At 39.7% G+C, this 27028-nt stretch overlaps 1 protein-coding gene and 1 long non-coding RNA gene across 2 annotated transcripts in view; one reads left to right on the plus strand and one right to left on the minus strand.

Moving 5' to 3' along the window:
• Positions 1-4517: 4517 nt before the first annotated feature.
• On the minus strand, positions 4518-22386 carry LOC121932909. Its single transcript, XR_006104434.1, has 3 exons — positions 22158-22386; positions 21583-21737; positions 4518-4882 (listed from the first exon to the last, which is right to left on the minus strand). It is a non-coding gene; the product is annotated as an uncharacterized LOC121932909 (long non-coding RNA).
• A 3211-nt stretch (positions 22387-25597) lies between these two features.
• LOC121933014 (prostatic acid phosphatase-like) overlaps positions 25598-27028 on the plus strand; it is a 29149-nt gene continuing 27718 nt past the window's right edge. The window contains exon 1 of the mRNA XM_042472203.1: positions 25598-25714. Coding sequence (XP_042328137.1) covers positions 25598-25714 — 117 coding nt within the window. The remainder of the gene's footprint in view (positions 25715-27028) is intronic.

The following is a 27028-nucleotide window of genomic DNA, read 5'->3' on the forward strand; positions in this document are numbered from 1 at the left end:
CCTCACCAACAACCCCACATTAGTATTTTATTTTATTTTATATTTTTAAAAGCATAGAGCTATAGGCCTGGCCACCAAAATAGAAATCATAAAAAAAGTAGAGGCTGGAAAAGAAGGGGGAGAAACAGTTATCCCTGGATGCACTTTGGAAGAAGCCTTCAAGTGGTCTCTAGAAGTTTCAGATGTTTTTGTTTCTTTCTGCAATGCTTGCCTAACCCTGGTTGTTTCATTTCACTTGTGCATATTGCTAGTTTTGTATTTAAAATGCTGAATGTGTTAAACTGCTCTTCTTCTTTTTTTAAACCTATCCCGGTTAGTTCCATGTTGATCCAGGCCTCAGAGGGAGAGAAGAACTGCTGGACCCGATCCCCTTCCCCACCACCATTCCCTTCTCCTTTTGTGTTGTGTCTTTTTAGATTGTAAGCCTGAGGGCTGGGAACCGTCTAATCAAAAATAATAATTGTAAGCCGTTCTGATAGCCTTTAGGACTGAAGGATGGGGTATAAATACTGTAAATAAATAAATAAATAAATAAATAAATGTTACTTCTGCCTCTGGTACCAATTTTCTGTTAAAGAATAATAGAATCATCAAGTTGGAAGAGACCTCAAGGGCCATCCAGTTCAACCCCTTTCTGCCATGAGGGAACTCACAAAGCACTCTTGATAGATGGCCATCCAGCCTCTGTTGAAAGATCTCCAAAAAAGAAGACTCCCACTACTCCTTTCATTCAAAGTATTCCCCCATTTCACTATTATGTTTTGGGGAAATGAAAATTAACTCAAGTTCCAGTTTAGTTCCTTGTTAAACCCCTGTTCTGGGCCTCAAACAGCCCGTGAAGGGCAAAAATATATTGAAATTTCTATTTTAAGTGAAAGTTTTGAGGGTTGTGTTATTGTTGTTTTCAGTTGGGTGGCTGGGGGCAACAATGTTGTACAATGCAAAGATTTCCAGTGACAATTCAGATGACAATGATGTCACTGAAATAAAAATAGAAACGTAAATGAAAATGAAACCCCTCCCTATTTTTCTCCCTTTTGTTACATTTAACAGTCCAGAAGCTGCAGCTGAGTTAAATTGTTATTGCTAGCACTGGAGTATGACATTCAAGAATTGGAATTGATTTCTAAACACCAGGATGAAGGACAAATGCAGAGGAAAAAGCTATGAACAAGAAGAGCTACTTTAAGAACTGCATTGCTCACATCATTTCGATTTGCCCTATAATCTCTTCACGGGTAACTCTTCCGTTTTGCACTGAAGCTCTGACACCAACGAAAGTTTCTCTTTTCTATAAGCAATTGTTCAGGATTATTTCATCTTTTTAGCATGGTGGATAGCTAAATGCTTCTTGATCTTCATAAGTTGAGACACACTGTTGCCATCAAGCTGTGTCTGTGGAATGTGAGTGTAGTATAGCCCTGGTATAAGAGAATTTGATAAAATTGTTGTTTTATAGGAACAGCAGAAATATTTATGGGCCTGTTACAGACAGCCAAAATAAAGCTGCTTCGAGTCACAGTGGAGGTATGGTGTTTCAATGATGCATGCGTCCTAAGAGTCCAGAAGTCGCACCAAAGCCACGCTCCAGCCCTAAGGACTGGAGCATGACTTTGGTGTGGCTTCTGGACTCTTAGGACGCATGCATCATTGAAACACCATACCTCCACTGTGACTCGAAGCAGCTTTATTTTGGCTGTCTGTAACAGGCCATAGTTACTTACACAGAACTGGGTTTAATTTAAAACTAAGGAGTGCTGAAGTGTTTTGTGCAAAGGATTTTCCCATGTCATCTTATCTTTCAATAGTGATTTTTTAAAAAAAGCTTACAGGTCAACATGGTGATAAGTTTTTATGGAATATTTCCAAAATAATAGTAGTAGCTGGAGGTCATGGTCAAGTGAACTCCTCCATTTCTAAGATTACTCGACCCATGTTGACCTGTTGGGTGGATGGTTCGCTTGGAAAATGTGAGATCTAGGACTGGGCATCACATGCAGAGTAAGGAAACATACAAGGAAGAATAAAACAACAACAACTATCACTCCCACCCAATGCATTTATCACTGAAAATAAACAAGCATAGTCCTGTTTGCAAAGCATATTGAAAAACTTTAGTTACTAATACTCGTGCATAGGCCAATACATGATGTAACAGAGGACAGAAGAGAGAAAAGAACAAATGCCTGTGGGTTAGCGTGATGCAGAAAGAGACTGGATTGTGGAAGAGCAAACGAACCAGAAGTTACCATAAACATATGCTGTGCCTAAATTTACCATAAACAGTAACATTTAGGCTAGCATTTAATAAGGTTGTTAGTTTTTGACTCCACAAGGTTGTTGTTGTTGTGTGCCTTCAAGTCATTTCTGACTTCTTGTGACATTTGGTACTTGGTTGTGCATCTTTATTCTTTGGGATCTTCTCTAGCTCTTTCACGGGTGCCCTTCCCATTCCTAGTCTTCTTATCTCTTGACTGCAGTCATTGTGGGCAATGTTTGTTCCCAAGTACAAGGAATCTTTGACTATTTCAATTTCCTCATTGTCTAATTTGAATTTATGTAGGTCCTTCATGGTCATTATTTTTTCTTTTCTTTATGTTCAGTAGCAGGCCTACATTTTTACTTTCTTCCTTGACCTTCCATAATAATTGTTTCAAATCACTGTTTTCAGCTATTAATATTGTCTCATCTGCATACCTTAGATTGTTGATGTTCCTTCCTCCTATCTTTACTCCTTCTGAGTCCAGCCCTGCACTTTGTATGATATTTTCTGAGTACAAGTTGAACAATTATGTGCAATGTGCAACACAACTAACAATAACAAGGCAAATCCACCTTGGCTTCCTTGAGAGCCACAGCAGCAGAGAAGTGGTGGCCCTGGCAGCAGCATCACATCTCCCTGCAGCTGGAGGAGGGACCAACTGGATGTCACCACTCCTTTCAGGTGCCACCTGATGCAGTCTGCACCTACCACACATCCCAGTAATCCTACTGCCTCTCTGTGTGTATACCAGCATACACACACTTAGAGTCCCTTCACATGTTGGCTGAGCACAGCTGATGAGTAGAGTTAGCCTCCCTTAACATAAATCCCCTCATTTATTTTCAATATGTGTTGAGGGGGAGGGCTGAACTCCCCTATTGGGAAAAATAATGAGCACTAGAGATAAAGGCCTTTTACTGTCAATCCTAAATCGGATCTAAGCAACAACAGCTCTATTGCTGGTAGACAGCAGGGTGATGGGTGAACTGGGGCCACGTGTACTGAATTTTATTTAAATTCCTTTCATATTTCATTGTGGGTTCTTTTAAATGTTACTCTCTATATAAAACTCTCCATCCATTTGTCTTTGTAAATATAATGGGTGACAAACTGAAAAGTCCTTCTTGGTGGTGGCACCTGCTGTAAACTCTTCTTTCCAAGAAAATTCAACTCAGACTTACTATACAATTTTAGGACTAAGTAAAAACAAAAGAGTGGCATTCTCCCTGGTGTTCTTTTCACTTATCAAATGTTATGCTGCCACCTGCTGTTTTATATTTTATTGCTATTGTTGATTGAATAGATTTTGTTGTTATTGTTGTGCTGTATTATTGCATATCTGTATATCTGTTTTTATTGTATGGCTAGCCTATGAAAGTTTCTTTGAAAATCAAGCTACAATCAATCAATCAATCAATATATTGTGCCCATTTCTTTTTAATTCCCCCCTCCCTTGAAATTAAATTGCTTGCACACATAGAGACTTTTTTATTTATCATCATCATATCATCTGTGACAATATGACAGATTTTGGATACTTACTTCCTGAAAGGATTGATATTTACTATGTATTAATTTACTGGTATAAGTTATAATATTAAAATATAATCAAAGTATAATATAGCACAATTAGATGAAACACTGTTTAAAATAATGTGTTTTGAATTTTGCATTGTAATTAACTACACAATACTATTGTTTTGTATTTGACATTTTTCTGAATACAAGATTTTACTGCAACATAAGCAGACAGGGCTGCAACTTGTTAAAATGCAACCATTTAAAGTAACTTGTCACTAGCAGTCATTCATTTCTCTTGTTACACAGGGATATAGCATGAAAATTGCAACTTAACAAGAGATGGTTTGTCCTTTTTTTTGCATTGTAACACTAACTTTTAATAGTGTTTATAGTCATGAGTATGTGTCAAATAGTGGAGTCAGAATATAACATGATTTAAGTCCCGGCTCACACAGTGCCTTGTGCTGCTACCTAGTGCTTTGTGGGTGTAGAAGATGCAACCAGATGGATGGGAAGAGAGTGCATTTTGAATTTCAGTGTTTTTTCAGTATAACTAAAAGTAACTATTTCATTTACTTTTCAGAAATGGGGAAAGTAGAACATTACTTTGATAAGTGTCACAGTAGTGGACAAGTATTTAATGGCCTCTACTGGCTGTAATAATTACTTTTTAAAGGCAACTTACTAAGGTTCGCATAAGTATCACAGCCCCCAACAATGATTTCACAGATAAAATGTAGTTCACATTAGGATTCAACCGCAAAAATTCGTGAAAGCAGTATTTGTTTATGTCAAATAAATAAAGAGAGGTATAGTGCCAAGTACTTTTAAGCCTTATCTTATTCATCAGGGGAATCTTTCCTTCAGCACTGGATGTTTTTAAAGGGCTTGAGAGAACTTGCCAGCATCTTATAGTCATCACTCATTTCTGCAGGCTTTGTGTTTTATGTTTAGTACTCCACTGGCTAGTATATGTTACATCTTCTCACTCTTTCCACCTCCCACTCTTAAATCTGAATCTGAATCCCAAATTCACTTGGAGGAGGCTGGCGTTTTTATCTCTGTAGGTTTCTGATTTGGCAGCCTTTACACAGAGGCCTAAGTGAGAAAAAGAGAGAAACGCTGTAACGTCTGAGGAAGAACTAAGCAAAGAACAGATTGGCAAAACATCTCACAATGAATTAATCCAACAGGTATATTGCAGTTTGAAAGGAAATACTTACTTCAGTTAGATTATCCTTGTGATGAACACCACATTTGGATGACAAGAAAACCTATTTAAAAAAAGCATTTTCTGCTTGCTTTGAAAACTTTTAGCGATTTGTTGATGTACTTCAGTAGTAATTTGCAACTGAAATTTGGAAGCAAGCTTTTTGGGAGTGCCTGAGGGCTTGAAAATATTATCTTGGGGGACTGCATGTGACCTACAGTTTCTTCATCCCTGCTTTACATGGTGTGTATTTAAAACTCTTTATCCCAGTATCTGAAGTTGGGAATGGCTATCTTTACTCCTCCTGATGGCCTCCCTTAAAAGGTTACAGTGCAGTACTCTCAGCCAAAATCCGTAGGCATCCCCTGAGCCCTGTGATCATGATTTACTGAAGCTCCCTGAATAGGGCTCGGTAGTGTATGAGGAGAAGAGTTCACAGAGGGGGGAAGTGCTTTGAGTGAAGTTGCTTATCTTCCCCAGTAAAAGATACAAAGAGGACACAATTCTTTGTGTGATAATTTAGAAGTAAATATCACTGAATTCAATGGGTCTTATCACCTTATTTTGTATTTTTAGTCTTAAGCACACAACCCAGAGGCAGCTATTCTGTGGTGCTCCTATTGCAAGAGGACCTTTTAAATCAGTGGTTCCCAACCGTTTCGATGGCCCCCACACCCCTAGAAACTGATTGATTAATGTTCACATCCCCTACAAAAATAATATCACATTTGAAGATGAAGAAGTCAAATTTCTAGTTTTTGAACCGCAATTTGAACCATACACAGTATTGTGGGTGAAGAAATTGGACTTTGCATAAAATGCAAATCTAAATTGAGCATTTAGATTCTATTGAGAAAAAATGAGGGATGACTTGTGAGTCATCACTCAAGGACACAAGCCACTCTTTGTGGCACCCCCTGAAATTACATCTTGCACCCCAGGTTGGGAACTCCTGCTTTAAATAACAGTTGCAATTCATTTTGCAAACACAATAACTGTAGACTGAAATGTGTTTTTTCCTGGAGTGCTGAAATATATTTCAGTATTTCTTCCGTAGGAAAAAAACAGGTAGGTATAGGCAGAGCGAACTTTCTTCCTATCTTTTCCTCTTTTACTTCTGGTAAATTTTATCTTTGTGTAAGGCTTTCTACTTTTTTCTGTGTTTGGAGAGAGATATTGGACAGTGTTAATAAATCCATCCCTGAGATAATTACATTTGAGAGCTGCCAAGGACACAATTGGGACCTCAGGACTAGAGAACAAGAAGGCACACTTGCTTTTGAGCATTTGAAATGTGAACAGTTTAATTGCGTATCTGATAATTAATTTGTAATTTCCACAAAAGGCAGAAGGCAAACACTAGTATTTGTGTTGCAGGCATCACTAGCGGGAAGTGGAGAGGGTTTGTGTTTGGTATTCAGCTAAGGGAAGAAGATGGCACATACTTGAGAAACTGCCTTTGTTTACTCCCACAGACAAACCTAAAGCATAAGGAAAGGAAACATAATAAGAAAGGGAGGAGAGAAATAAGCAGAAATAATGAAAGATGAAGAGGTAGTAGACAATAGGATAAAAGATGATTATGAAGGAAAGAAACAGGAAAAGAAAGGTAAAGGAAAGACTGAAAATAAGAGTGGAGGAAAGGAAGAAAGGAAGGGAAATTTAAGAGAGAAAATGTAAGAATGTAAGAATAAATGTATTATTGACCTATTCCCATTCATTGAAGGAAGAGGAGGAAGATAATAAACAACAACAACAAAAATGGAAGAAGAGGAAGAAGAAGATTGAAAGAATATTGGAAAATGAAAAGGGATCAAAACTTGTTAATTGCAAGAATACCAAAAAGAAATGGGATGTAATTTGTATGAAATATTCAGAATTATGTTTTGATTCGTTTGTTTGTTTTTGGTTTGGAATAAAATCATAGAATCATAGAATCACAGAGTTGGAAGAGAACTCTAGGGCCATCAAGTCCAACTCCCTACCATCCAGTAATACACAATCAAAGCACCAACACATGGCCATCAGCTTGTTTAAAAACCTCTAAAGGAGGAGATGCCACTGCACTCTGAGGGAGTATCTTCCACTATTGAACAGTTCTTACTTCATATATATGCGCGCCTTACAATATTTGAAAATGTTGGGGGCAGTTAGGGGCTTCTAGGAAGTTCCGTGAATCACATGTAGGTCCAGTTCTTACTATTGGGCAGTTCTTTCTAAAATTTAGCACAATCTAGTTCCTTGAAGTTTTTAACCTGCAGTTTTATTCTTGTTCTCTGAAGCAAGAGACAGTAACTTTGCTCCCTTTTCTGACTGTCCCTCAGACATTTCAAGAGCACTATCGTGTCTCCCTTTAAACACTTGTACTCTAGGCTGAAAATACTGTCAACCTGTCATTGCAGGAATCATTTCTGGACATGGTCCAGTATGTCAGTGTCCTAAAATGTGGCACCCAGAATTTGGTGGTAAACAATGTATTACTACATCTTGAAGAGAATTTGAATATCCACCAAATATATTATCGATGGAAATGAACCTCTTTAATGCATGGCAAATTAGAGTCGCATGGCTATGCTAATGTTTATTTTGTAGCACTATAGATTTGCTTCATGTTTTCTCTAAATATAATTTTTTACAGTAGTAATTCATGATAAATATTTCCAAGCAAAAGTATTCACAGAACAAAACAACAGCATGGTGTCAAATAACTCAGATATCCACTTTGGATTTCAGCCCTGTCTCAGGAGCTTATTGCTTGGCTTTTAAATTCAGCTTATCTCTATCCAGTTTAAAGTTTAGTTTGGGTGGCATCCTGATGTTATCAGAAGGTTTTTGCCACAGAATTTGCCACCCAAATACCTTCTGGGTGCATCTCTGCTTCCAGGAGCAGTCCAGCAGCCATTTTCTTAAGCCGGAAAACTCCCAGATCCCAAAAGAGCTGTAAGGAGCACTCCTGGAAGCAGGGATGCACCCGGGATGTATTTAGGCGGCAAATTTGGTGGCAAAAACCTTCTGATAACATCAGGATGCTGCCCGAATTAAGCTTTAAAATGGATACAGGTAAACCAAATTTAAAAGCCAAGCAATAAACTACTCAGACTACATACTCTTGAAACAAAATGCAGCTGTAGGCCTGGTTTTGGTGTTCTGTAGGCTCTAGGCTGCATCTGGATTAGTGTTGTGTTGAGGGTATTAGTTGTAATTTTGTCTGTCACAACCTATTTTAGCTGGTGCTGTTATGTTTTATGCTCTATGTTCTCTTAGGTCTCTTTACTGCTTCACAAATTCACAAACTATCCTTGTCAGAATTTCCTATGGGACTACCTTGGGGACAAAAAGAGTGGATCTGTATGCAAACCTTACATAATGCTTACATAAAGTGAACATCTGTTCATCAATTCACACAATATACATACCTTCATTCTACCCAGGAACAACTATACACTTGTTCTGTACTCTGAATTCTTGTTTGTTTGTTTTATGTGTCCTCAAGGCTCATCCACACTTCAGAAGTAATCCAAGTTGACTACTTTAACTGCCACAGTTCAATGCTACAGAATTCTGGTAATTATAGTTTGTTGTAGCACTAGAGCTCTCTGAATATCTCACAAAACTACAAATTCCAGGATTCCATAGTATTGAGTACAATGTTAACATTGTACAGATACATGTTCATGGTTATAAGAATATCTGTGCCTGTGTTTGTGCTTGACTTGTAACTAGGTACAAGAATTAACATTTGTACAGTGTAATGCCTACCCTCCAAGTATCTTGGTTTTGCAGGGATAGTCCCTATTAATCCTCTTTCATCCCACATTTTCAGCTGATTTTTAAAAATCCCAGTTTGTTTCTCCTTCTCCCATTTTCTTCCTTTGTCCTCATCTTACTTACTAAGTTCAAAGTGCAAAAAAGTAGTTTGCACCCAATTAACTCAGGAAGGAGGGAAAAGAGGAAGGGGAAGGAGTTTGCACTACTTCCCAGTTGGCTCAGACAAAAATCAAACTCCAATAGCCTCTCCTAGCTCATGTCTTCTTTCTCATTAATAACCCTTGCCATCTTGACCTCTCTGTGATGTTGTTTGCATCCCAGGTTTCATCTGTGAAATGTCAGAGGCCATGGATTCTGGGAGTTGTACTCTAGAAAAAGTATTTTTCCATGCTCTGCCCCAATCACTACTGTATTTTGAGCCCTTATGTGCTGTATGGAATGAGTGGATAGGAATAAAGTCCATTGATGGAACCCACCCATAGGTGCTCCTCCTCTCATCCAGTGGAAAAAGTTTTGTATTTTGTGGCAGCTTAACTTTTCTAGATGATTTCCAAATTGAGTGGGAAAGCAACAGTGGCGAAGACTTTATCAAGCATCCCTCCCATATTTTGAAGTATTCTTTGGGGAATACTAAAGTAAATAATTATTGGATCCCACATATTTGATGAATAATTCTAAGAAAATTCCCCAGTCATTTTTATTTGAAGTGACAAAAATCAAGAGTGATTTGGTTGTGGCTGCCATTGTTTTAATTAATCCCGGAGGGTGGGAGGGAAGTGATTAGCATCATGTCTCCTTTTCTTTTCTATTTTGGCATATAACATCTGACTCCGAACCTCATTAAAGCTGACCTGATAAATAATGAGTGTCTCTCACATGCAAACACATATAGGTAGGGATGAGTTCTTTAAATATAATATGAAAAATATGGACAAATATTCAAGCTATTGCAGGCCAGCAAGATGACTTCCATAACAACAGGGGAATTTCATTAGGCTACACTTGAGCCATTTGGTATGGAACACTTGTATCTTTAAACAATATAGGACTTTATCACATGGGAGGCAAGTGTCTTCCTCCTGTGAATAAAGCACATTTCATCCTGTCAATATCCCGAAAGAGCAGAATGATTTTTAGACGATGTCCACCAACCAGCATTATTAGAATATTATCCCATGAATAAAGTGCAAAATCATGCTGCTTTTCATTCATGTGAAAATCTCCAAAATAAAAAAGTGCAATTTATTTATTCACAGGATAATGTCCTGATAATGGTGATGTCAGGGGACATCATCTGAAAATCATCTCACTCTTGTGGAATACTGACAGGATTAAATGCACTTTATTCACGGGATTGCCACTCATGTGATAAAATCCATAGACTCACAGAGGTAGAAGAGATCCTCAAATGACATCTTGCTCCTTCCCCATCCCATAACAATTTAATAATATTTTTGAATACTTGGTGACCCCTGACAAGCTTTATCATCAGAAAAGCAGAAATTTATTTCAAACACTTGACTAGAGGATTAAAATAAACCTAAATGTTGTATCCCGAATCTATTGATGAGAAGAAAAAAAATAACGATTCATGTAGGCCTTCACATACTTTTTAAAATATGGCTTTTTGGAAGCTGATTTCTTGCATATGATAAGATTGTCTAAAAGCACCCTGATTTTCATCACATAAACTAATCTGGTGAATTCTATGTGGATGTTACCACTGATGACCAAAAGCCTGTAACTGGTTCTCTGGCCCTATCACCTGCTCCTGAGTAGGAGAGGTGACCCCTGAAGTTCTGTCTAGCTGCCACTACTAATATTTTACCCCACATGAGTCAGTAACCTTGGGGGAGTTACTGGGGGTTTAACTTGCACAGTTACCACCTCTGACTCTACAGAGACTTTGCTCTCCCTTCTCTGGGAGATGAGAATCCTGTACATATACATGTGCACTTACCAAGCAAAGGCACGTGAAGAGAGCTTGGAAAAGAGGAGATAAAGCTTTTATTCTAAACAACCAGTCTTATCCCATGGCTTACTAAATCAATTTATCTCTGACCATCTTAAAGCTTAACTGGAGTAGCATCCTGATGCTATCAGAAGGTTTTGCCAATTGAATACAGCCCAGGTGCATCCCTGCTTCCAGGAGCACTCCAGCAGCCATTTTCTTAACTCAAAAAATTCCCGGATCCAAAAAGAGCCGTGAGGAGTGTTCCTGGAAGTGGGGATGGACCTGGTCTGTATTTGGCAGCAAAACCGTTCTAACACTGGGATGCCACCAGAATTAAACTTCAAGATAGATAGAGGTCATTGATTTAGCAGGCCATGGGATAAGCTCCTTATACATGAGCAAAAGGGTATCTTGTCCATGAATGCACCTCCCTTCAAGCGTTACTTAAGATTAGTTTCGAAACAATCCAGGGCCTTGTCTACATGGACCAAATGAAATGCTCTCACCTCATTTTCACTGCAAGCAGTCCAGATGATGTACAGGAAGATTAGGACCAAATCCTGGTCTTTTTTATACTTGAAGACTTTAATCTGAAGGGGAAAGGGGGTGATTTGCTCTGGATTTGAGTGGAAAATCCAGGTATTGAGGTGACTGTGTGGACTGAGCTCCATAATGATGTTGGTATGGTGCTAGGGGTGAGAGAAGTGTTCGGTGTATGGGACTGGTTGAGTGTATGCCGCCATGTTTTTCTACTTCATATATGTTCAGACATGAGATCAACCATGAGGGGTTGGACCAGATTACCCGCTCTCTCTGTTCCTCCCCCCCCCCCATGCCAAGTGTCATGTTTGCTTTATTGTTTGTACTCTTCTCCCCTCATCCCTCCTACTTGATCAGCACTGTGTTGTTTTTTGTTTTCTTCAGTCACTTCAGTGACTGGAATGCATGTGTCCCCGTCCGTCCCCCCCCCCCAATCTTTCACTTGCTTGTTCATGTGGAGATCACACTGTCACTCCTTGTATCCCCATCATTCACGCTCTCAGGCAGAGAGCTGGAAAGTATGTATGAGATGGAGGTAGGAGGAAGAAATGTGTGTAATCTTCATAAGTAAGTGAATGCTTAGTTATAGCACTATGATTCTACTTTAACTGCTACGGCTAGAACTGTGGAATGCTCAAAGATCCTGAGCTTTGTACTTTACTGAGGCACTAGACTCTAGGGCACTAATGGAAGTAGATTCATAGTGCTGTAATTGTGTAGAGTGAAAGGGCCACATATCTTAAATGAAAACTCACTAATAGTACAATCTTAGACATCAGGAGCTGGCACATCTTTGGTCTTTCAGATGTTTTGGAACTGCAACTCCCAAGATCCCTTACCATTTGTCTTCCTTCCAAAGAATCTGGAAAACCAAAGATTCCTCACACCTGTTATTTGTTTCTAGTTAGAAACAAGTCACGTTGAGTTCCATAGGGCCTCATCCCACAGTTACAGCTTCAGCAGCTTCAAGAAAAAATAATCTTAGCAGCAGCTGTCCATTTCTCTGTCGAAATAGGAATATTGTTCTACTTTATAAACTGTTGGAAAGACTACAGAGAAGGAGGAGCAAAGTACCTGAAAATAATTTTATTATTACAGTGCCTTCAGTTTGAAAATCTTTGGAATCCCTTTCAGAAATGAGTGTCAACCAAAAACCTAAGTTCATTGCATTGTGCACTAAAGATGACAATTTTCCCTCAATGTTAATATTTGCCTTACTCCATAAATCCTTTCCAGATAACCAGGGTGTCAATCAGACAGATATGAGTGGCGTGTGTGTGCATGCATACACATGCGCACGCACGCACACACACAGAGAGAGGTTTTCTTTCTTCCATTTATTTTATAACTCTATAACACCTCAGAACCTCCCAGGTTATAAATGTCATTGCTATAATATAGCCTATGGTACAATGAGAAAGTTAGAGCTATACTTTTCTGCTGTACCTTAATAAAAGTTCAGAGACAGATCAAACAAAGCTAAGCCTGCCAGCACATCCAGAAATATTACTTGCAGGAAATTAAAATTTCTATACTTTCACCTGTACCTCCTTATGTGGAGATACTGTATTCTTCTTCAAGTGATAAGAGAAAGAAAAGATCTTGAAACTAATTTCTTTATGCACTACTTGGAGTAAAAGGATGAAGAAAGTACAATGAAAACTCTCTGAAGCTGCCATTCAAGACACAGGCAAGCATTGGCTGCTTTAAAAAGATTAGTCAAAGACCCAAGTTACATATGCCATTGTCAGAAAATGTCTGAAGGGAAAAAATATAAAAGACCATCAGAAAAATATCCATTATTATTCCTATGTAATCTTCCTCTGGCGCCCTTACGTGAAGCAGATTTTGCTAGCTGCGATATATTCAGGCTATCTCATCCCATGTGTTTTAAAATTTCAAATCCATAATTTAACAAAAAAAAAACTTCCTATGCAGTTCAGGAAAAGGCCCCATATTTTTCAGGAAAATTTTTGCTTTCAAATCACTGAAAGTTTGTAATGTGCACTTGGCTGACAAGTTTTCTCCAGCTTCTTATCAAGGCTAGGGAAGGAAATCATATTTAAATATATATCCCCAGGAGCCAGATGTGGAAGACAGAGCTCTGTGTTCCAGACAGAGCTTGGAAAATTTACTTTTTTAACTAAGGCTCCCAGAATCCCCAGCCAGTAGCCATGTTTCTAGCCATGTTTCCAAGCAATTCTGAGTGTACTCCATAAGCCAGCCTGCTACCCTCAAGTATGGAGGATTCAGTCACATCATCAGCTCTGATATCTAATTCAACAGCAAAGTCCTGTGAGGTTCTGCAGGGCTGGGATGAGCACTTCCACCTTTACCTAGACAGGCAGCCCTGAAGATGTCAACAAAAGCTGCTTCTGTCGCACATATTGCATGAAAGCACTTTTGAATAACTGAAAAGAACTATTGTTGAAATGCTTATATTCTGCCACTAGATATCACTATGGTGCTGTTAAGTACTTACAGTAATACACAGTGGCAAATGGTAACCTCCAAAACAAATAGAAACATTCCAGGTAGGATTTATAGATGAAATAAGGGACAGGGCTCTTGTACTTTAAACAGTTATGTAGAAGAGCTGATTTCCTTTGTCTTCTACACATCCATTAAAGGTACAGGAGCTCTGTCCATTATTTTATCAGTCAATTCTAATTTCAGGAATATGCCATAATCACAAAAAGTCAACATGGGTTTCTCAAAAACAAATCATGCCAGACTAATCTCATCCCTTTTTAAAATAATAAAATTGGAAGATGAAGAGAATATTGTGGATGTAGCATATCTTGATTTCAGTTAAGCCTTTGACAAGGTCCTCAATAATATTCTTGCAAAAAGGCTAATAAAATGTGGGCTACCATTGTACTTGGTTGACTGGCCAAACCCAAAGGCTGCTCAACAATGGCTCCTCTTCATCCTGGAAAGAAGAGACCAGTGGGGTGCCACAGGGTTCTGTCCTGGGCCTAGTACTATTCAACATCTTCATCAATGACTTGGGTGACAGAACTGGAGGCATACTTATCAAATTTGCAGATGACACCAAAGTAGCTAATATCCCAGAGGACAGGATCAAAATTCAAAATGACCTGAATAGACTAGAAGGCATAGTGGGGAGAGAAATCTCCAGCTGTGTGTGGAGTGGTATGAATTACACTTTTCTGATACGAAAAAGGGTGATCTGAAAGATTTGCAATAATATTTTTCAACATATGACTATGGATCCCTTTTTCAATAAATAAATAAATAAATAAATAAATAAAAAATCTTTTCAGAATCATCTCACCAGTCCTGAGCTTTGGGGAAAAAACATTTTGGAATATACCTCCTAGAGTTTGTCAGTCAGAATGGCCATTCCAGTAACAGAGATAGATGGCATGTCTCTGGGGTGTGACTACCTTCCCATTTAACGATGATTGAGAATCTCAGGAGTGCTTGACCATAGGGGAGATCTCAGGAGACTCTCTTAAAGCAAGAGCTCTCATCAAATGCAGGACCCTCCTTTTTGCTACAGATGTCCTTTTGTGCTGGAATATCTGCAACTGAGCTCTGGGTTTGGTTCAAGCAATCCAACTACAAAAGCTTCAGAGCTCGTTTTGGTATAACCATAAAATCAGAAAGAAACAAAAATAATGCAGTTTGCTTTAGCTGCCATGGCTTAATGTTATGGAATTCTGGCATTTGCACTTTTGTGAGATATTCTCGGTCAGAGTAATCTGGTGCCTCAACAAACCACAAATCCCAGGATCCCATAGCATTAAGCCATGGCAGTTAAAATGGTGTCAAACTGCATTATTTTGCAGTGCAGATCAGACAGTTGAGTTATTGAAAATAATGATGTTTCTATATTTGAAGTGGTGGGTGGGGTGGTTTCTGGTGTTGTGTGGCTTATAACCTGTGACTGCCCTGCTGGCCTGTGAGTATATGGAGTTTATCAGACAAGGGGAGTTGGAAGTATAATCTGATGGCAATCTGAATGGAATCATGTGGTTTCACGTTATTGCGTGATAGACTGCCACACGCAAATTTGGGCAATAGCATGTAATTTTGGGGCAATGGGAAGCCAGTTCGAATGCAATGCACATTCATGTAACTGTGCGAAACTAGCAGCTTTAAGTGAATGCATTCTGGCCCCACTTTCTTTTCATTCGAATTTAAGAGAAATTCCTCCCGTTTGATAAACTCCTATGTAAAAATGGAATTGAATTTCACCGTACCGAATATGGCTGCTGAATGAAGATGCTGGATGATGCATCACAAGTGAAAGGTTACAGCATGGTGATTGACATGGAGTGTCATCAATCACACCATATAGGATATGCCCAGGATGACACAGCAGATATGATGCAAGTGATTGATGCAAGAGGGCTATTGCAGATAGCTGTATGAGACAATCATGTCATGAACAATGTGTAAATATGGGTGTGGCATATGTTCTATGTTGGGTCACTGTAGTTAGTGGATGGTTGGTTGGATAGTTGTTGGTTTGCATATAGTCCTGTAAATACTCTACAGTAAAATTCTGTATATAGAACTTGGAGACTCTGAGTTATTCTTTAGCACCTTGCACAGTTATAGGTGCTGACAGTACTGCTGAGCATTATTATTTGCATGTGTTCAGACAGAAGAACCATAGGTAATGTGCAGTTCTGACATGGTCTCTGGATTGCAAACTGGTTTGTCTGGCTGTCTGATAGTATCTGTTTTGATCCTTGACCTATTCTAAGACTCTGGACTATCTTTGACTGGTCTGTCTGCTGGATGCGGGTAACCTTACTGGCATTGACTCTGGATTATTAGCTGTGGGGACCTGCCTACTTGAGAAATGGTCAGATACCTCCAGAGCTCCAATTAAGCTCTTTGAATTCTAGAATGCTTTTGTATGAATGTCTTCTTGGTGTAGTCCATCCCACCCCCCAAAATCCTTGCACTGCCAAAGATGTTCACTTAGCATAGGAATGAGTAGGAACAGGTCTGCTTTAAGAGCCAGTGAGCTAACCTAAAGGAGATTTCCCAGTCTAAATAAAGTTTGGACTTTGGGGTTTCTGTTAATGAAATCTTTTATAATCAGAATGGTAAATCTGTAAGCGATCCCTGAAGGGTAGATCAGACCATCTCTACATTTTATGTCAATGTGTCTGGTCTGATCCAAAAGCACTGATTCTCTTGATACAATGTCCATATGCAGTAGTTGCCTCAAGGAGAGATATATTGTCATAAAACTAACCAATTTTTGTCCACTTGAAGCAATTTCTGAAAGTTTAATCATGAAGGAAAATATGCTTACCTTTTCATGAAATGGATTAGAATTTTTGTCCAGTTGCTAAATTAAATGTGCGCTCACACTGAACAGGTTCACATCATGAAATAGACAAATTTGTCATGTCATGAGCAATTCCCCTTAAAGACTAGAACAGTTATTTTAGCACTTTAAAAATTCCCAAGTAATTAAAGACTTCCGAATGGTTCTTTTTTGGTTCTATCATGCCAGTTGCACTTTCCTACAACCTGAAGATACAGCAAATGGTATGCTGAAAGATGGAAGAACATGTTTCATGCAAATAGTCCTTTTTCTGTTCATAATCCCATCTTTTGCTCCATTTGCAAGAGAGAATGAAAGTTGCAGGCACTGATTAATTCCCTTGATATAGCAGGAGCCTTCTAGCAAAGGCAAGATCAGACAGTAAGAATGTTCTGTTCCTTCTGTGAAGAAAACTGCTGGTAGGGCAGAGGTCAGAAATATGCAGGCAAGACAGAAATAAAGCACAAATACTACTAGAAGAGCAAAATAAGATAAGTCTCATCTTGCCAGGGATCAATCTAAAACTAGGAGACACTATTTGATATTTTGTGATGCTGTGAAGAATGATTAAAAAGCATCTGCATCATTCAGAAATCTCCCAGCAACTCTGAGAAACAAATAATGGATATTGCTGGCTTTCTCAGTTTTGGTGCATCAACCCTTTTTCCAGAGCTCATTGGCTGTGTGCTTTCAAGTCATTTCTGATTTACGGTGGCTTTAAAGAAACCCTATCACAGGTTGTTCTTAGCAAGATTTGTTCAGAGGGGTTTTCCCACCTTCCTCTGAAGCTGAGAGAGTGTGACTTGCTCAAGGTTACCCTAGTGGGTGTCCATTGTCAAGCCGGGATTTAAAACTTGGTCTCCCAGAGTCATAGTCAATCACTCAGACAAACAGCTTGATTTATATACCACTTCACACTGAACTAACAGTGTCTAAGTGGTTTACAACTGTAAGCTAATTGCCCCCAACAATCTGGGTACTCATTTTAGCGACCTCGGAAGGATGCAAACCTAAGTCAAGCTTGAGCCCTTTCACTGGTATTGAACTCGCAACCTTATGGTTTTGAGTGAGTGGCTCCAGTACAAGCATTTAACCGCTGCACTACTTGTTCCATAGGAGGGTCAAATGAGTGCTACCTCTGATTTAGATAGTATGCTAGATTTTTTAAAATTCATTTAAAGCTAAATTGTAAGTGTTATCTATTGTTCTGAAGAGGTGATGTTCATCATGCAGTTGAGAATTACAAGCTGGACGAATTCATATTAAAACAGCACCATCAAGAATCTTTAATCACAATCCAATCAATAAAATGACTGCAGCTGATCAAGCTAATTTTTAGGCGGTTTCCTGGACTAATACTTCCTCCCCAGTAGACAGAGACTTGGGCTTCTAAACTATTTTCGCATGTTGAGCAAAGCAGAAAGTCCCAAGTGCTTCAAGAAAAGAATCTGGGACTGTAGCCAGTTTGTTTTCTTTGAGTGTATTTCTGTCACTTCTCTGTCTATTCATTCTTTCATGCTTCAATTTTGTAGTCCCATGAGCTAGATAAAAGCTTCTAAGTTAAAGCCAGTCAAAGACATGATGGTGCCTGAGGCAAGGAACAGGGATGAGATAGGAATTTGATATTTGTGAGTCCCAACTTGATCTGACCTGATCCACACTTCCAGAGTAATGTATGGATCACAACATACAGATCAGAATACAGCTCTTATTCTTATTGTCTTTCACCAAAATATGCCACTGGAGACATAAAGGGGAGATATATCTATCTAGACATAGAGACAGAGATAGATAGAGACTTATAGATAGATATTCATTCCATACAGAGTTAAAATCATAGAGAAATCAGAAAGGCAAAAATGTCCATTGGTTAAATGATCTGTCATACATGTGTTACCCTATGGAATAACTCTCCTTCACACCTAGTCAATCTTTGATCTCTATTTAATATGAAAAGGGGTATTTGGTCACATAGCCACAGAAGGCATCCCAATGTGAAAACAATAGCCTGTCCAAATAAGGAGATCCATTAAGCTTTACTTGGAAGTGCTAGTACATGTAGATAGGATAGGTCCTTTGAGGCTGGAATCTGCACAAGAGGAGGGCGATGCACTGGGTTACTTGACAGAAATTTGGAAACCAAAGGTCACAGTCATATGAAGATGACATCTCTTTGTATAAGATGTTTGCATTTCCATACATCTCTGGCCATTCTTCCTCCAGGAAAATTCATTCTTAAGAACCATTTCACCCTATAAATACAGTTAGGGTAGTCACGATTTGGTCCAGTTTGGAATCAGGCAGGAACTCTTGCTAATTCAGGCTTGATTCCCCAGTGCTGCTGGCTGCACCACAAAGCAGAGTGCTGAGCTATATGTGACACATAGCTTTCCCCAGATCAGAGTCTCACTTCTGCAACTGGTAAAGTATCACCTTCTGTAATCCTCCAACTGGATGGATTGCAAGAAGAGAGAAGCCCTTTTTGTCAAAAAGCATACACATGAAAAAAAAAAGCTTTATACCAAATTAAATCAGCTATTTACATGCTCATCAGCTCAGTCTAACCAGAGAGAAATTTTCTTCCACAACAAAGCATGTGATAAACAAGTACTGACAAAAAATATATTGCGCTTGACAGAGGGATGCTGCCAATAAATGCACTTTCACAAAGATGTCAAAAATGAATTATGAAAACAACTGCGGTACAGCTTTTTACTTGTATTTTTTTTAAAAGTTAGCTGCTGACAGTATATTATAGTCCACCTTCCCTCTTCCTCTGCAAACAGCTATCTCAGAAGAAATAGAGACAAGAGTGCCTCTATGTCCTTGCTGCCCTGGATATTCCCACAGAACAAATTGTGCATATACTATTGTGTAGACTTGGCAATCAACTTTCATTTTTAAATTATTATTATTATTATTATTATTATTATTATTATTATTATTATCTCCCTGAGTTGAAGTGCTGTACAAATCTCTCCCCCCATCTCCATCCTTTATTCTTGATACAGCCCTATGGGGTAAGTCAGATTTTAAGTGAGCAAGTGGCCCAAGGTCACCCAGTAAGTTTCGTGGTTCTCTGGGGACTAGAATGAGGATCTCCAACCCAGCTTCTCTAGCCATTGTGCCACACTGAGATACTATAGGGGCAAAACAACCACCCAGCCCCAATACCCTGGGGAGGGACAGATAAGAGCAAAAGAACAAGGTATCCAGTAACAAGGTGTAATATTGGAGTACTGTACCAGTAACCAGTTCCTCCAGTACTATATCATCAGTGGTCATGTTGGCTGGTTAATTCTGGAAACTACAATCTTCAAAAGTAACTTTTCCAAACTCTGGTCTGTGTTTAGAAGGTATTAGCTCAGAGAGACAACTGGTGAAGAAGGCAGTAGGGGCAACCTAAGTTACATTTGTTCCTGAGCCAACCAGAACATTTTCTTCTTCTGGAGGATGGAGCTGTAGGACTACAAAGCCATGTGTCTCTCCCCACCCCAAGCTATTACTCTCCTTCTCTCTGCTGTGATGGAAGACAAAATATGAACATAAGACTGAACTGCTAGTCCAGTCAGCTTCTCCCTGTTTAGAATGATATCTGGCACCATCTTGTCTTTGGCATACAACCCCAAAATGTTCTGGGTCAGCCCAGAGGGCTGAAACCAACACAAGTGAAGAAGATGGGAGAGAGGCTTCTGTGAACATCCTTGCCCACACCCACCCTTTCTGCCCTAATTTCTTCCATAGTATGCCCTCCAACACTTCACTAATGAAGACCAGGACACATATGACCAAGCCATATCAGAATATGACTAAGATGGCCAAAGTTATCAGGAAGTACAAACAAGCAAGGAGAGACTGCAACAGTTTGATTTTGCCTGAGCCTACTGGGAAAATCCAGATTCTGCCCTTCCTCTCCTTTCTGATGTGCTGAGTGCAAGCTATTTTGAATTTAGTTTGCACCAGCTGAAGTGAGCCAGGAGAACGTGGGAAAGTGGGAGGAGAAGCGAGAAATTGGGACATTTTAAAAGGAGGCGGAAAAGTGGGATGACAGAGAATTAATAGGGACTGTCTCTGCCAGATTAGTTGAAGGACATGACATACTATAATGGATTCAAAAGCCATGAAGTTCACATCCTGTGACCTATCACATTCACATGCCAAACCGCCTAGTAATGGAAGGCCTAAAAAGCCAATGCATGGACATTTATTTATTTAACTTATATCCCAACTTTCTCCCAAAATAAGATCCAAGGCGTAAATATTATATTTTGGACTTTGACTCCAGAATCCCTCAGCCAATGTGCCAATTGGCCTTGCTGGCTTGTAGAGTCTGGCAACTGCAGTCTAAAAATAACTTTTCTAAACTGAGTCCAATGTTTAAGTTGAGACTATGTCCAGCTCCCAGTAACTCCCAACATGATTACCTTTCAAAATTGTTCTGAATGCCTTGCATGCTTTCTTTCAGTGCTTGATGTCTTTCCACAGAGCCAGTGTCAATCACTGTCTAGAAAAAGCTGTGCGTCCGCCTTATGAACATATGGTTGTGTTTCAGGGTGCTATGACTCAAGCTACTTGTTTGGGATATCAAGAGACAAGTGCAAAGCAGCTGTGTGTGGATTTGTGCAAATTATTTAGGATAGTGGAAAGAAAGAAAAGAAAGGAACAACCATAGGACTGTTCTGTTTTTATACATACATTATATATTATTTTTATAGTTTTATGTGCCTTACTTTGCGATAGCCTTTGGCAATAAAGGAGCACTATTGGGGAAATAATATTAAATGTTAATCCTAATAATATTATTTAATAATTGTAAATAAATAAGTCAGCAGTGGGCAGGGCCAGGACCAGAAATAGGTGCTCTGTTTTCTGCTACACCATTTTCTCTTTGGTTTTGATTTATTGTTGTTGTTGTTGTTGTTGGTTGTTGTTGTTGTTGTTATTTAAATCTCTCTCTCTCTCTCTCTCTCTCTCTCTCTCTTCCTCATTCTGATTTCCCCTCCTCTCCTTACCTCTTGACATTCAGCAGCCAGCCCAAACTGATCCCTTCACGGGGCTTTTGAAATTAGACCAAAGGCCAGTTGCCTGCAGGCTGCCCATCCATCTTCTTTGATTGAAGAAATGCTGTCTGGAGTTCAGCATGGGACTTCCCCCCTAATAGATGGGTCTGCATTTGCAGGAAATAGAATTGATCAGTTTTGCAACATCTATATTCAGCAAGGAACTGCCTTTTTGTTACTACATAGGAGAGCCAACAAAGTGATGGTTGCACATTGGGACCCATGTGCATGGGGGCTGTCACACAATGGACACTGATGCTATCAATCCTCCATGATACCCATCTGAACAATGGCTAGTGTTACTCTAAAAGGTGGAGGAGGCCTGTGAGAGGAGGGTAACTTGCAAGGATCTTTTTACCTATGTAAAAAGCTCCTTGCAATAAAAGGAGTTTTCAGTAAATAACGTATTTTATTCAGAAATGGGTAAAGATGCATTTAAACATCCAAGAACTGAAAAAATCTTAAGAATCGTACAAATCTACTAGAAAGAAAGGCTTGAAATGTTGGATAGAGAGAGGTCTGCTTACCAATCCTGAAGAGAGGTCTATGGAAAATGCAGCACTATACCCAGCACACTTTGGAGGGACTCAGACATAATTTGAGGGTTACGCAGAGAGATCTCCATCTGTAAAAGGAGCCCTCATCTGTGAACAACGTGGCTAAGATGGGGGGGGGAGTATATTTATATCCCATTTCATGCCTTCAAGGGGTGTTTTTGTATGATAAAAAGTTTTTATGGCTGTTCCAGGACACTGACAAAAGGGTACGGAACAGTATGATAGCTTTAACACTGAAGTGTCAATGTACTTCATTACATTTGAGAGAATGATTAGATTGCTTTAACAATTGCTTTTGCTTCCAGCTTTAAATTAATGCAAAAAGTATGAGTGTGTGTGTGAGAGAGAGAGAGGTATTCAGCAAAATCCATCAGCACTTATCTTTCTTTCTTTCTTTTTTTCTATCTAGATCTCACACATCTTATCTGGTAAGCATGACATGCATTTCTGCAGGCCATCATGGCCTCAAAACATGCCCAATGCTAAATATTAATTATGAAACTGCATATCCAGGGTGTAGGGTGTGCTAACACTAGGGGCTGCAGATGCACTTCGGTAGAGTATGATGCACATTGGGACACAGGCTAGGGCATGCCAATATGGATGTAGAGCCTGATGTGTATCACAGCACTCTTGCCAGTGCTCTGATATGCATAATTGCTAGGAAGATTACATAGCATCTCTGTTATGCAATGTAGACTACCATGTTGAATTGCCACCATCATCAGTTTCCACCTTCAGCTCTGGGCTAATTTTTTAAGGCAAAAAAAGACTGCTGTGCCAGATTTGTCACTTGCACTTTATAAAATATCTATTAAAGGGGCTGAGTAGTAGGAGGAAAAAAAACCAGTCCATTCCCAGGTTTTCCTGATTCATCTGGGTCCTCACTGTCCACATGGCCCAATGCAGGCCAAACACCCACAGGCAGTCTGCACTACATGGCAGCAAACCTCACTGCTCTATTATTATTATTATTATTATTATTATTATTATTATTATTATTTGCCTTTCCATCACACATATGCACCATTGCATGAGCACACCGCCTGTGACTGCCAACTACCTCCCTTGCCTCATCCAGCTGCCATCCTATTGGATGCCCCAGGTGACCAGCCACACAGTCGTACAAGCTATATACTACTCATACAGTATGTCGGTGTGCCCAGTGACACACTGGCAAAGCACAATCAAGGAGGCCCTTCCATACATTTCACCCATTCCCATGATGGTCTCCTGTTGGACTGTCTGGTTTGTGTACGATTTAATTACATCTATTGTATAAATAGCAACTTGCTGTGTTCCTTGTAATTTCATTTCATGGGATGTATGATGGCTCACTGTATGCTTGACAAAAGAAAAACATAGTATGGTGAGCAATGGCACTGGTGGCTGCATCTCACCATGCACAGGGTGCATGCTCCAGACTGCTTCTGTAAGCTACCTGTGCCTTCCTGCATTCCCTCACTCATGTCATGCTGTTTATATGCTGACGCAATAATGCATTTTCCACATTAGAGAGGAGTAAAAGGGGAATTTTTGCTCTGGTTTTTCATCCCAGAGGGTGGCTTCATCCTGATTTCATCCTGTTTTGGCCTTATGTATTATATAAACAGCTGAGGCTCAAAATAGGGAGAAACTGCACTTTTGCCATTGTAGACAACACCCAAGATGCTCAGCAACATATCACGTAAAGCATATTCAACTCTTACATTTACCAGGAATAGGGCTGCCATAATTGTCCACTTTTACCAGGGACAAAATGTAGGACAAATTCAAGACCAAACTGTAGGGCAACTGCAGGACAAAACTCAGCTCAAAATGTAGGACATTTAAGGTCCACCATTTTTCTTCAATGTCCTACATTTTGGGCTGAGTTTTGTCCTGCAGTTGTCCTACAGTTTGGTCTTGAATTTGTTCCACATTTTGTCCCTGGTAAAAGTGGACAATTATGGTCCAGGAACCCCTTGTTTATTTCTCATGAGTTTCAAACTGCCTGCCTGTTGTTGCCATAACTACTAGGAAATGGATCTCATTTGCTTTGAAAATTTCAGATCAGTAAGAGCTGGTTATACCCACTCCGTAACCAGTATGCTGGCGTTCATTTTTTGTCAACAACATCTTTTGTCACAAGTGTTTTAAAACAGGCTGGCCTTGTCACAGGATTAGACAGAAATAGATTATGCCTTTAGGTGGAGAGGTGGCCTTTAGACAGCCTTCTGCAGAATCTTGCATGTCCAGGATGTCCTAAGAGTTACATCAGGGAGTTTCCATTATTACCCAAAGATGTGTCCATTACAGTTTACGCATGGACAAGAATGGGAGAAGCACATGGGAGTGTGATAATCGTCCCCCCCCATTCGCACTATTACCACATTTTAATCACATTTTTATGATACATACTTACCTCCTGTGTGATAGCATCCAGCAGATGCCACCCACACCCCCCCCCCCCAAAAACCTATCAAGCCAGGCAGTGCCACAAATGGAGAGCTGTCAAGGTACAGCAGATCAGGATGCTGGGAAATGATGAATGCAGTGCTCGCTTGGTTGCAGGAAGGGTTGGGAAAAGTAGCTGGAGAGACTACAGCTGCTTGTCTCGGTATGCCCTGGGACTAGGAGAGCACTGCAGTCATCATTTCCCAACATCCTGATCTGCAACATCTTGGAAAGGAAAGATGTTTGGCCATTAACAATTATAAATGTGAATCCCCAAAATTATAAGATCATAAGTCTAGCTTCTGCTCTTGTAAATATGGGACGTGATGCCAGACTACATGCTATATTTAAATGGTAACTTTCCTTGCTTTGGATGTGATAGCTGCAGGTATAACCCTTATCTATGTGATTTCTATACCACTTAGTTTGACTTTAAAAAACAAAACAAAAACCTAAAACCTTAATTAGAGAAAATGCTAAGCTACTGGTCACATAGAACAAAGTGCATATATAACCTGTTACAACAAGAACATTGCCCCCATTCAACAAGAACAAGAACACTACTTGTGAGTTAAGTAATTAAAAAAACAATAAAAATGTGATCAGTTGCACAGTGCAGTTCAAATCATGTTTATCCAGAAGTAAATCTAACACATTTCATTGAGACTTCCAGAAATACAATCCTTGGCACTGCTGCTACAATGGCATTACGTGCACATTCAGTGTGCTTGGAATTGTATTTATATTGCCATTGTTACTGCAGTTTAAATGCCATTTGATGTAGATGTAGATATAGTTAAAATCATTTTTCAAACGGTTTGGAGAATTCCCCAGTTACACAACTGGATTCCAAGCCTTCACATACTTCAGATGAATAGAACACCTTCATCTCTGCTTTCTTTTAAAAGGGAGAGTCTTGTATGCATCCTCTTAAATCCTGAGGAAGATTTTCTTTTTTTAGTACAGCTGCCATAATGGGAGTAACAAAGCTAGCATGCAAACCCAAAACTCTGGTCTTCTCCTGCCTAAGTCTCTTCTCCCTTTTTCTTCTTCAAAGTGTCACTGGAAGAGAACTGAAGTGTGCTGTTATAGTAAGTACATACATGCTTTATTTAATATCTGGCTATGGCGAACCTGCACAGCCTGTGATCCCCTCTCCCCCTGCCACTATGAGCAAGCCAATGCTCCCCTGCTTCTCGGAGCCTGCAAAGTCATGTTTCTGGACTACATCTCCCAGCTGAAATGGCCATTGGCTATGCTGGTTGGGGACTTCTGGGAAGTATACTCCCAAAAGGTGACTTCAACAAGCTCTGCCGTTTCTGTAATCCCAGGCACAATGTAATAACAGAAGGGGAATCAGGTATTGATGGGGCCATTTTATCCAATTTGTGCACCATCAGCTTGGGGAGTGACAGATTGTACAGGTCTTGGATTTTGGGAGACTAAAAGTCTGGTTGCAATGAAACTCAACAAGTGATCATGGGCAAGTCATTCTCTCACAGCTTGATCTGCCTCCCAGGGTGGTTGTGAAAATAAAGTGGGGAGGAAGAGGAAAACAATGAATGCCACCCTTAGTTTATTGGAAGAAAGGCAGGCTATAATGTAACTGATAATGGATTATAGATGAATATGTCACTGTTTGCCTATCTGCCTATGTGCTTTCTTCCCTTCATCACTTGCTTCCTGTGAAAGGCAGGCACAAATTCCTGCATCTGGAGCATTCACCCTCAGGGGTGGTACTGTGGCTAGGGTCTGCTACCAGATGCTGGCACAGGTGAAGTCTGCGCAGAATCCCTGGCTCTATTCACTCCTCATGGCCAGAAATTTAGACCCTGGAGACTGAGCTTCGGAGAGAAGGATTCTCATGAGCAGTGGCAGGTTGATGGGAGCAGAGAGCATGACAAATTGCTCCTCTTAGCACTCTCCCACCACTCTAAGTTCTTTGAATATAGGGTGGGATGCAAGTATTTTAATAAATAAATCTCCATGGCCACCACAGTCTGCCTAACTGTTGGACTGATACTGACTACAGTCAACAACTCTTGCGCCCTGTCCACCATTTCATCCCCAATGTCCTGAATGTAAAGCCATTTTACAGAAGGAGAGGGGCCTATACTGGCAACTGCCACCAAAACATGGGTGGAAACTATTTGGAGAAAAATCTCTAAGTGGCTTCTTCTTTTTCTTTTCTTTCCTTTCTCTCTTTCTCTCTTTATTCTTTCTTTCTTTCTTTTTTGGATCATTAGAGAAAAGAAAAATCCGAAAGCATTTCTCTGAAACAAAATGTCTTCAAGATACTTTGCCTGAGCAATACCCAAATCTGTGAAGCAAATTATCCCACATTTGCCAGGGGCCATCATCACTTTAACCTTTAAAGTTTAATTCATCACAAAATTGGCCCTAAG

Source organism: Sceloporus undulatus, chromosome 6, assembly GCF_019175285.1.
Source record: "Sceloporus undulatus isolate JIND9_A2432 ecotype Alabama chromosome 6, SceUnd_v1.1, whole genome shotgun sequence".
Lineage (NCBI taxonomy): Eukaryota > Metazoa > Chordata > Lepidosauria > Squamata > Phrynosomatidae > Sceloporus > Sceloporus undulatus.